The sequence below is a fragment of the Anas platyrhynchos genome, chromosome 7 (assembly GCF_047663525.1).
Source record: "Anas platyrhynchos isolate ZD024472 breed Pekin duck chromosome 7, IASCAAS_PekinDuck_T2T, whole genome shotgun sequence".
Lineage (NCBI taxonomy): Eukaryota > Metazoa > Chordata > Aves > Anseriformes > Anatidae > Anas > Anas platyrhynchos.
Window position 1 is genome coordinate 38,120,230 of NC_092593.1, and position 12,399 is coordinate 38,132,628.

Genomic DNA, 12,399 nt, shown 5'->3' on the forward strand with positions numbered 1-12,399 from the left:
AGCAGTTCACTTGAGCAGCCCTAGCATAACTCACTTGAGCTTCCATCTAAGTTATTAGCATTTTGTACTATGGAAGTTTTTGACAAAGAAGTCTAGTATCTTTTTTCTGTCCTACAGAGCTCTACCATCCCTGCAAAGTTCCAAACCATACCCTTTTGTTCATTTTAACACGGTTTCAAGTAGATTTGCCAAATAGAATAAAAATACACATAGAAAAGATCGGTTCTGTTGAGAAGCATTCTTTGTGTGGTATGAAAAGCAGCATTCTGAACATACCGACTGATCCACAAGAGTAAAATTAAATTCTGACTGCAATGAAGATGCTTTAGGTTATTATAGCACTTGGTGCCAAAAAGTAAATGACAGTGCTTTTGTTTGTCTCCTTAGCTGTTTGTGTGTCGTTACCAATCCTTGCAAGGCCAGGAACTGCTCTACTCTCCCCTTAAGTCCTGAAAACCAAATACATACTAAAAACACTTTGTGATAGGGGCATGTTATTGTAGTCTTAGTTATCTGTTTATATAATGTCATAGAAATGTGTGGCACTTAGACAAGGGTATAATTAGCAGGACTCCACCCTGAGGACTTTGGAATTTTAATTAGATACAATACCACAGCGAATGACAAAGGGTGGAGAAGGGGGAATGGTAAGGTGAAGGCTAAGCAGCACAGGTTCATGAGCTATACTTATAACTAATGCGTGCATCTGGTCATTAATTGATATTTTTTAATTATCCCAAATGTATTAGCTTCATGATTCCCATTCTTAACACATTTTCTTTTGCATTCCTTAATTATCTATCAATTATGAAGTTGGCTTTTTAAAGTCTTTAGAGACATTCATGGAAATAACTTCTCTTGGTCCATTTTTCATTTGGTAAGGACAATGACATACAGCTTATGTAGTTCAGAGCCATAGGTCATTTAGGAAACTAACTGTTGGGAAAAAGCCTGGTTCCCTCAAGAAGTGCTGATTTCAACTCAGACCTGTCATGTCCAACCTAACTTGGTGCAAACAGACAGCAAGCTACCCTCTTCAGCAAGTAACTTTTTTCTGGATTGGAAGACAAGTGGACAACATTAAGAGTCACATAGATGGAAGCTGTGAATGTCTGAGCCTTCTTTTCTAACTTGTTTGTAATAGCTTCTTTAACAAGACATCAACAAGGCAATACCCTGATCTGTGGCACAAGAAAGGCCTGAAAAAAACACGAGGCAAAAGATTAATTTAATAATCAAGCCATTCCACAGGGCAGTACATGTTTAAGTAAAGCAATGACATGTGAAACCTTACCTGAGCACTTTCAGTGTCCTGAAATTCAAAAGTCATGGGAAAAGATCCATGTCTTCTACATGTTCCCTCTGCTACTTGCAACCTTCAAACATCAGCAGCAAATCTGCCTGCAGAGTGGGTGATCGTTGCTGTGCGAAGTACCCGTGGTTGTTTGCTTGGCAGAAGAGCATGGAGCTGGCACGCCAGAACACCACATAGGGCAGGCAAGCCAAAAAATGTGCTGATTCTATGCCTCTCAGATTATAGCATAAAGCTGCCTGTCTTAGGAGTGGTACTCCTATAGTTAGCTGACAGTGAATGGTGTTTCTCTCTGCAAGGATAAAATAATCAAAACCAAAAACAACCAAACCATACAACAAAACCCACTACCCTGTAGAGATTATCTACATCCCAAACATCTAAAAGAGCACCACTTGCTGAAGCAACTTCACTGATCCCAAATACCCAACTAAAACATGAAATACTCAAACCACAGAAGGACATTTTGCAACAGGCCCCACAGAATCAGCACACTATCTCCTGCTATATCTACAGTGGTCAGTTCTGGAAATGACCCAACCATTGAAAACAAACATTCGCCAATCAATAAGGATTATCATGACTGTATTCAATACAGGTCATTCACAGATTTTCCGTATCAAAATCTCTGCAAGAATGCCACCACATTTGCACATAGGAAATGAGTACCAAAAGGCAAAGTCTCTGTATTTCACCAATGCTTAGCAGAATTGCCTCAGTGTCACATGGCACGAGATCTATACAAGCACCATTCTTCACACAGAGAAAAATGTGCAACTGTTTGATACATGGCATCAGGTATCGATGAACTGTATTATGAACCTAGAATTGAGAAGTACAACAGAGAGCTGGGGCAGAAAGGTTCTCAAAGCCTTTCCTCCTCCCACAGCAGCTCCCAATTAATGATTTAGGCTAGCTTGCACTTCATTTCCACTAGCAGCAAGATACTGCAAAATTACTGTCTAGGAAAGTTTAAAATAATAGAAATATACTTGCATATTTGATTCTAAAAAGAGTTCATAAAAACTGTAATGTAAGAGAATTGACAACTTGCCCGTCAAGAACAAAGGTCTACTTGGCCTGTGCCTTGGTGGGTGAACTCTTAGCCAAGTACTGAATAAAGACCGATATCACTCACTAGCTAGTATAATCTGTTCCCAAAGTAAGAAGAAATCTTTAGTGGGAGGCACTGACTTTTGTGAAAGACAGAAAAATACCTTTTTCCCTAAAGATATTTCCCTATGAAAACACAGTGTTTTTCTGTGTTAATCCACTGTCGTAAAGCACGTTGCTGCTCATTCTGATACTCCAGACAAAAGCAGAGTTTTTTGCGCAGCCTGGGCCTCTCCAACATCTTGACTGTAGTCTGCTTCATTGTTGAATTTATATGATAGCCTTTGTTTCAAATGTTCTTGTTCAAATTCTGTTGCATATGGTTGGAGAATCCTTACTGTTTCTGCTGTAAATGATGAGTCGTAACACACCAGACTCCTTGGGCCACCAGAAGTCCCTTAGAAAAGGCGATGTAAGAAAGACTATCCTGTGGTTTCTCCACAAGTCTTAAACTGATGCAAAGGACACAAAATGACACAGAAATGAAAGGCACTCATTTAAACACTGTTAAGACGTATTCAGAGGCACAATAAAATAATTGATTTCTAAAGTGGATTTTGTAAGAAGATTTATTTTAATTAAGTGATTTCATGATGAAACATGGTCTTAAACAAAATAGAGATCAGTACGAAAATAAAATTATACACAGAAAAATCTTTTCCCCAATTGTTTTTGAATAACAGGAAATACAACACAGCAGTCCTGTATTCAACTGAGTAGATAATTATGTGAATGTGTGAGCAGTCAAACATTACAGTACAATCCTTGAAGCCAGGCACAACAAAATGCCTGTCAAACACTCAACACATTTCATATCTGCTCTCTCTGCCTCAAAGAAAAAAAGTGAAATGTGATGCAATGTAAACGGAGAAAAGGACATACACCATCTTAATGCTTGAAGCACATTTTCCCCATTTAGTGTTTTGTGAAAGACATATACCAAATTCAGATGAAACAAATCAGCTTGTAGAAAGATAGAAAAACTTGGTATTGTATTTGATATATAGTCTTGTGAACACTTAACTGAAACATATGGAAAGGATTAAAAAATACACCACGTGTTCTACTTAAAGCTTAGAAATAAATATGCACTCTATATTCTCAGTGCCTGAAATTCTTTAAAAACAAATAACTTGGTATAAAATTATATCAAGTAATTGTCAAAAATGAGGGAGATGCACCTATATACCTGTTAGATTCTGGATGCCTGCATCCCCACTACAAAAACTTGTAAAACTATATGCGCTTTCAAACATGCTCAATAACCCAAAACATAGCCTAGCAAGGGCAAGAATACTGACTGACCTGGGGGAGCCAGTACTCTACACCACATCCCTCAAGACCTTCTTTTCTACAAAGTATTCCCCTTCCATACTGTACCAAGCCTTATGAGTGTAAATGTTCAATCACTTATACAAAAAGCAGCCTTGCTGATCAGGATTTGTGGATGCCCTCAAGGCTATTTCATTCCAAGGAAAAACAGAGTACAAAGAAAAAGCATCCTCCTAAGATGATATACGTACTTCATATTATTATAATTTGTCTTCCTCCCTGCAATGCTGATAATAAACAGCAGTCTCCTGAGTGTTGCAGACTTGTAGCAGGAAAATGTCCTGCTCTATGGAACTATTGAACCATTGTGGTCCAACACACTAAATGTCTTCTAGTTTAGGACTTAAGTTTACATGAAACTCTTCCACCTCAGTTACCACGCTGAAGAAGAAAACTTGCAAGGAATTCTTCTTTTGACTTTTATACCAGACTCGGATATCCAATCATCTTGGCTTTTAGGTAAAGAACCAGGTCAGCTTTTAGGTAGAGGACCAGGTCTTGGAATTCTTCCTGTCCTCTTACTTGATACTTTTTCTGACAATGTCACTAGAGTGTGAATGAACTCAAGACTTGCATCGGCTTGGCCAAAGCTAACAAGATAATTGAGAATAGTTTTATTATCTTAAATAACCTTTAGAAACTTCACATCAATCCCAGAATGACAAAAAACTCTTAGTGGAAATTCATAGTTCATACACAACCTTAACACAAAACTCAAACATAAAAAAAACAAACAAACAAACTACGTTTTCACACAGCTAAATGTTTGGGGTTTGGCCCATCACATTTAAAATGAAAGCCCTCTTAAGTAGTGATGATTTAACTTTTTAACAGATACTATTTCTCTTGCCAAATGCAGCTGGTAGTAAACACAATAATTATTTGTAAAACCAGCTAAAAAGGACTTCCAGACACGACCCTTATTTAGAAGCTTTCATTTTCCTGAGAGCAGTCAAATTAAAAAAAAAAAATTAAAAAGTAAAACAAGAAATAAACAAAAACAGAAAATGGTTTTCAGATTGTGTGCTTTAGATTTTCAAAACCTGAAATAATCACCCAAAACATGCCTTCCAGTGGTAGAAACAGTAACCTATTTCAGGATAAATAGTCATTTTTCCTTGGTACATTATTATAGCCTAATTTTCAAGCTAAAAGTATCTCCTTTTGTACATCCAGTGGTCAGCACAGCTCACTGCCCCACTAGCTATTTCCAAGTCCAGTCCTTTTCCTGTCCCTACTCTTTCAGTCTTGTTGCCACCCTAGCACTGTTCCACGGCTCCATTTCACATGTTGTAGAAGTGCTGTATCTATCATTACAGCACCTACAATTACATTCCTTCCTTAGCACTATTTATGAGGCGTCAGAGATTTATTTGCTTATTCATACAGTAATCTCAGCTCCAATGTCTGACTACAGTCAGCACGACCATCAAATATGATGTCTCAGCAAAGTATTTTTTCATTGGCCAGATTTCTATTGTTAGATGAATACTTTTAACTATGAAAAAATTGTAATTCTCCTGATTTAACACAAGAGCTTTTGAATAGTCAACAGAATATGTGAGGAGCTGCTTGTACTGCAACTAACAGGCAATGGAGGTGTGAAAATACCCTTTGGAAGAAACCAGTTGAAGGGCTGTATGACAAACCCTCCATCCATGGAAGGCACGGACTTCACTACAAAAACAATTCCCCCTCTGCCATGACCTCTGGATCCACGCTCACCTGTGTCCCTGTGAGGGCTTGTGCTGCCAGCCAACAGCCTGAAGCGGCTTACGAGAATTGGACGATTCTGTCAACAGAAAATATCACAGGAAAAATCCCCTGCCTTGCTATGAACTTGGCAAAACTGAAGTCAAAGCACATTTGACCCTTGGATACCTAATCACATGCCCGGTTTCCAGAAAACATCTAGCACTACTGGGTTAAGAGATATTTTTTCTTCAACTGTTCACAGTGTGAGAAGAACTACAATCCCATCGACTCTTTGTACTGAAGGCTCTCATTGCAAAGGAGACCAGTTTAATTCTTGATGGAAAAAATAAATACCACCACAATCTCACTCTGATACTATAGTTACAGTCAATGTAGGCCATCAGCATTTGTCTCCAGGTGATTGCAGGATTATGTGCAATTAAAAAGGAGAGGACGGCCAGCCTTTGGAAGACAGCCCAGCATAAGGGAGACCAGAGTCCTATGGAGTTTTGTAGGTCTCTATGTTTAAAAACTGATTATATTGATGTCAGCACAAAACTATGTTAAATTAGTGGAACAATATACTCCTGAGTGCTTAGTAAAAACCCTCTAAGGCAGACAGAGCCTTTTCTAGTAGGGGCCAAAGGAGAAATTTCTAGAAGTTAGAAACAAACAAACACAAACTGGAAAAACAACAAAAAATACCAAAATTTTCATTACTTGGAAGTGTTTTAAAGGAATCTAGGATTAGAGGAAACAGCTTGGCTTCCTTTCACATTCACCATGAGTTTAGGAGAATCATCAGAAGGCATCTACAATTGTATTTGTTTTGTACAGGTTACATTTGCAATGTAATCTGACTGCACTTGGTACATAAAGGAATCAAGTTCAAAATTCCAATTATCAATTTAGAAGGGGGTGATTAATGAGCGCAGTAATTCTTTCACAATAGCCCTCAGGAAATATTGTAATTGCATTCTGAATACATACAGATACTACCATGCGTTGTAGCCATTCAGAGGAGTCCCTGACTGTCATCCTTTACCCACAGTTAGTAGTCTTTCTAAGCAGTGACAAAACTGTCAGTATGTCACTGATTTTAATCAGAACTCTAAAATTAATCATGAGTTTATCTTACAATACCTATGGCATAACATCACTGAGCAAAATCTGTAAAGAAGAGCCCTAAATGAAGTTTCAGCCTGAACAATACTTTTCTTTCCAGTAAAACTATTTTAGAAAATACTAGAAATGCTTTAATAAAAACCTTTTCATAGCACTGAATGTTTGAAATATTAGATGTCTGCTGCATTTGCACCAGTCTGAAGCCAAACAGGAGCACTGTGAAGCTAATGGCCTACATGCAACGAGTAAACCAACACACACTCCGTGAAAACTGTGTGTTTATATGGCCAGCTTTATAATTTTGCATATTAGTAGCAAAAATGGGTCGTAAAAAGGCTTTTAACCTTAATGGATTTACGATAAAGTTCTCTCCCCCTACTACTTACTTAACATATATTTATTTTCCCTGAAAGCAAGGAATTTCAAATTCAATGCTTTATGCTTTTTTCATTGTAAAATATTTAAGTAAAACATTAGACTAGTCCAACAGCAGCCACTGTGACTGTGCTAATAAAGTTGTAAAGGTTTTTTTTACTTGCAATTGGTGAGCTAATCAGCCCCTAATACTTCAGCAGTTCTGTTTCAGACTGCATAGTAAAGCCAAAATGCTACCGTTTGAGAAGCCATGTCTGAGTAATTATTCTGAAATTTTGCTTAGAGTTCAATTTGCTTGCCCAGGGAGGAAGGGATGAGAGGGAAAATAGCAGTGATGGTCGAGCATTAATACTGCAAGGTTAACATTAACACTCTTGCGGTTAAGTTTGTAACTATGACTGGAGACCATCCTTATTGCCCAATTCCCATTAGTGCTAACAGGAATAGATTCATCCTCCGCTTAAAATCAGTGGCAAGAAAATGTAACTGCTAGTATAATTTAATACAAGTAAGTTTCAATCACTAAAAAGAATTAACTTGCTTTATGCCATGGAAAATGAACTTACACAGGCAATTCAAACACAGCTGCCAGAGATTCCCCTTCTGTGCACAGGAATTCCTTCGCTCCAGAGACAGGGTGCTTGCACACATCTCCAGAAACCTCTGCAGATAGCACTGGAGTAACTTTACATCTGCAATTAATACTGCTGAGATTAGAGTCAGCAACCAGATGATACCAGTGCTTCAGAAGGAAGCCTTTTTTTTTTTTTTTTTTGACTTTTAAAAAGGATTAAAAATACATAGGAAACCACAAAACTGCTTTCTTTCCTATAATTTGAAACTGAGCAAACTGCCAGTCCACTGCCAGTTTATCTCATGCCAGAAACTTCATCTGATGTCCTGCCAGAATGCTGCTGCCTCCATTTTCAGTTTCCCTAAAGATTACATATATTCACTAAGGTTAACAGCTTTAATGTGGAGTTCATGGTGTGCCCAGCACACCTGCATACGCAGACGGATTTCATCCTAGATGCTCTCTAAGCATTATTAACACCTTTTTATGGTAGGTTCACAACATGGACAACAAAAACTATTTTTAAAAGCAAGGAAAGGGGCTTGATGAATACCAAGGAAAACAGCAGGTAGAGAGTGGGGGGAAAGGTTTGCTCTTGATTAGAATTGTGTTAAATAGGATTTTATTTTGGATTGAAAGAATACTTTCACAAGATAACCTGCGATGTGCTGCTGAAGGTGTTACAAAGGTAACAGACAGACATCTCTCACCTGCTGTGGGTGAAAACACTGCTAACAGTAAGCATGCTGGCTTGCAGCTTTTGGATGGGTAACTGCTTGCTCCAGTAGGCACCACATTGGATAAAGTCCATGTTGATAAGCTTTCCCGGTGTATTTAGGAGTTTTGTGGTTGCTTTTTGGCTAGCAGTGCATGGCTCAGCCTCCTGGCAGAGCAGGAAACATGGGCACCTCACTTCAATGCTGCGGGTGCTTCCCCAGCCAGACTTTGTCTGGTGGAGATGCTGTAGGTGAAGTTAGTACAAGTTGTCATCACATGGTAGCCGAAGGAAATCTTTTGTCTACTTCACTTGAAGACTAGCTTTTTTCCGTCCTAAGTGGAAAGCTGCTTAGCACTGTCTGGAAAATCTCTGAGGAAGTACAGAGATTTTGGAAATGCTTCTTCATCTTTCTCTACTCTGGCCCCTTGTGCCTGCCACAGCGTGACATAAGCTAAAGCACTGGTTGCTGATTGCAACTGCAGGACACAAAAGTTGTCTATCACTTGGGACATGTTCAATGGGAAAGGCTTCCCACACTGAGGAGAGAATATTCCACTCCATAGCCAGGAGACATACTGGTCTGACAAAGGTCAGGCTTCCTTTTCTATACACCCTCCCTGCTTATCTCTTCAGAGCAACTGCACTGCCTATATAATCACTGAGATCCAGCCACGTGCTCGAGGCAGAAGAGGTAGCTGTATCTGGGCAGCTAACTCTTCATCGCTTTCAAACAGGATTTCTTGAGTCCTCCAGGTGATGTTGGCTGCAAAGGAGCAAGAAGCAGCTTCTCAGTCTCTCTGGATCTTAATGCTACATGGGTTGCAGATTTCTTTTGACCGCTGACCCGCTGTTGATCCTATCACATCTTTACAGAATACTGGATCATCGTGACTGATTTCAGTTATTTATGTATGCATAAACACAGAACAAATAGGTGCGGTAAATATATTTAAATAAAAACTGACAAATTCATTTATTCTTCTTGATTTGTACAAAAGCATAACTTAAAGGCAGACTAGTATAAACTTACTTTGTGCCAAATACTTAAACTTTTCATTCCAAAGAGTTTCTGGTTCAAAAATCATAGATACAGTTTCCACCTGGGAAATCTCCTTTTTAGACCACAGGTAACACAGGAGTGTAAAATCAAAATTCTGCAGTCCTTCAACCGAGCAAAAGTTGCACTCTGATTTGAGTGCCTGAGTTTTAGCTACTCAGTGAATGGATCATATGAAACATGAGCCATGCTGGAGTGACCTGATGAAAAGTCAGTTTGCCTACTGCTCGCTCATCCTTGTTCTGAAAAAAGGTGTGCATTAGCATCTGTTACGTGCAATTTTAGCAAAGACTGATAAATATATGTGTAAAAATAGGGAGATGTTTGGATTTTTCTTTGCTACTTCATGCCAGCCAGAAGTAGAGCAGGAAAACCTACATTACTTAGGTAACAAAGTCCCAGATGTCATGCAGAAGCTCAATTATTCCTGAAATCAAAGGATGCTTTCACTCTGATTTTGCAAGTGGGGTTTCCTTTGCACAGGTAACACTTTCTCAGGAAGCCTGAAGGGTTTCCTCAGTTTTTGCAGCCACCACCACAGCTGCACCTGCCTTCCAACTTGGAGGGTGGAATGGCAGTCTTTGCTGACAACACCTCCGCTGACATTCACCGCCACAGGAAAAACACTCCCGCAGGAACAAGCAGGATACCTCCCTGAGATGCCCTTTCAAGAGTCTCCAAAGCGAGAACATTAAGTTTACTTCAGAGGCTACTGTTCCCACGAAACAGGGCGTGCTGTGCTTCAGTGCTACCAAGACGACTAGCGCAAAGCTAGATTGATGTTCTTGTCATCCAATATCCACGTGCAACTTCCTGGAATTTAAAACATGTGGACGCACTGCGTTGCAGCAGCTGTACAAGAACGAGTGCTCAGCCGCATTCGTGTTCCACAAGACCATCTAGAGGAAAGTACCAAAAATAGATGCAAGCAAGCCTTGTGTATTTCAGCAAAATTAAGCATGAGGAAATCTGTCCATGCAATGTTTGATATGCCATAAAAATTCTTTCAAATAACATTTTATAAGAAAACTATTTATCAGTGAAAAGGCAAGACACAATGAACACTTTACATATTGCAGTTCATTGATATGAACAGCGGCATTATGGCCAGTGACTCACCTTAGAGTAGGTTACTCATAGATTTCCAAATGAGCTAGTGTTTCATGGTGCTGTACAAATAAAAAGTTGTGGGGAGCATATGAAATATCTGTATTAAACTCCACTGCATTAAGTTATCCAATGCATGAAAAATGATCCGGATGCATTTAAAATAAATGCATATTACGATACCACATATAGTATTATAAAATTATTACTTATGTGCACAGTCCTGATATCTATAGACATGGCACTGTGAAGAAAGCCTGGTTCCTAAGCGTTTTTATAGATACTTGATAGTGATACAGTTTGCTGTCAGTCAGATCGTAATGTCCCATCAACTTTGGTACATTCAGTGCAAAATATTTTTGGGAGTTTTTTACTCTTATAAAAATAAAAAGGCTTTATTTTTTCCTTTGATAGTGCTCAAAGAATAAACACTAGCAGAATGTCTGTTCAAGCATGGAAAGTGACAAAAACAGAAAGAGCATTTTAGTTTGTTTCCTGTGTACACTCTAAGAAATGTAATACAATGAGCCTATAAAAATAAACAGAAGTCACTGTGTTAGGATTTTTTTTTCCTGATATGCTGCGATAAATTGCTAGTTTCTTCTTAAAATAGTTTCCATGCAGTACAAACCATAAAATCAGTTTGATTTTATGAAGTTATTAAGTTCATTTAACAGCTCATCTTTTGTCATATACAGCACTGGCAAACACATTTCCACAAACCTCCTTAATGCAAGCCATTATTGTTGCATCCTTTCTTACTGACTTTCCTTCCAATTCACTTTGTCACAGGAACTTGAATTCTGTGGTGCACACCATGCAGGCATTCGTAGTCTTAGGTATAGCAAGTACTGAATATGCTGTTATAACATATGGCATAAAGTAATGTACCTTCATGAATAGTCTTAAAGAAAAAAAAAAGTATATTGTATGATTTTTTGCTAATTTACTGAGTAGGTGGGGGCCTGAACGATTTCACATTTTGACTTGAATTTTCTATTCAGCAACTCTGGTGAAATCCAGTTTTCAGGTACACATCAGTTTTGCAGTAGTCAGGTTGATCACAACACGGGATCACACATTTCTTGTTTGCTCAGAAAATAAAACGTAACAAGTTTGGCCGACCTGAAAAAGTGTGGATTGCAAGACTTGTTTTTCCCTGCACTTCAGGCACACTCTAGATTCACTGCAGAGAATTCTGCCACTACCACAACGCTTTATAATTGCTTCATAAGTTCTTTCATGGAACCTCATTATTTGAATTGCATCATAAAACAATTTTCCTCTAGGAAATCCAATACAAACGTTCATTCGTTCTTTGAGAAGGCAGATCCACAAAAGTCCAAAGAGCTGGGCACTGTGGTTTGCGCATCACTCAAGTCCAAAAGTACTTGTCTCTTCAACTGCTGTCAACAGTTTTTCATATAGCATAGAGAATGATGGATAAGGGGGAAGGTCCAGACGATTGAAACAAGTGTGAGCCCTGAGGGGAAATAGAGAGGAGGTAGAGAAGTCCATTATTTCAAAAGTTCAAAAGAAAATATGCAGAGTGATACGTGCATGCATATAGATGGCCAGATAGTATTCTTTCAGAAGACTGTCCTGTCAAATGATGTTTTCCAGCAGAACAAGTAGTAAGGTTTAAAGTACTTTTTTCTAATTAAAATAACCAGTAAAGGAGCATTTATGAAGGCCTTTAGAGCATTTATGAAGGCCTTTAGAAACACAATGACAGTGCAGGAGGCATGGGATAAATTTTATCCATTAAATGTGCAGGAGAAGAGAACGATATAACATGGTACTAATGAAGCACTCTGTTCTGAAACCTTGGCTTTAAATGGATCTTAGGAAATGTAATTTATTTTTCTGTATTGATGATATTTGAATACTGTATTTGTAATCATAAACGGTCCATTTCGGTATGATGAATATGCATAAGTTATTAGATTTGATGAAAGATTAAGAAATATGCAAGATATACAAGTAGTAAT

At 38.5% G+C, this 12,399-nt stretch overlaps 1 protein-coding gene across 5 annotated transcripts in view; it reads right to left on the bottom strand.

Moving 5' to 3' along the window:
- Positions 1-2,976: 2,976 nt before the first annotated feature.
- The window catches only part of HECW2 (HECT, C2 and WW domain containing E3 ubiquitin protein ligase 2), a 192,474-nt gene continuing 183,051 nt past the window's right edge, over positions 2,977-12,399 (bottom strand). For 4 of the 5 annotated variants that reach the window (XM_072040570.1, XM_072040569.1, XM_027461783.3 and 1 more), the window contains exon 29: positions 2,977-11,891. In XM_072040570.1, coding sequence (XP_071896671.1) covers positions 11,780-11,891 — 112 coding nt within the window. In that variant the 3' untranslated portion in view covers positions 2,977-11,779. The remainder of the gene's footprint in view (positions 11,892-12,399) is intronic. The other variant, XR_011810504.1, reaches the window with a different exon arrangement.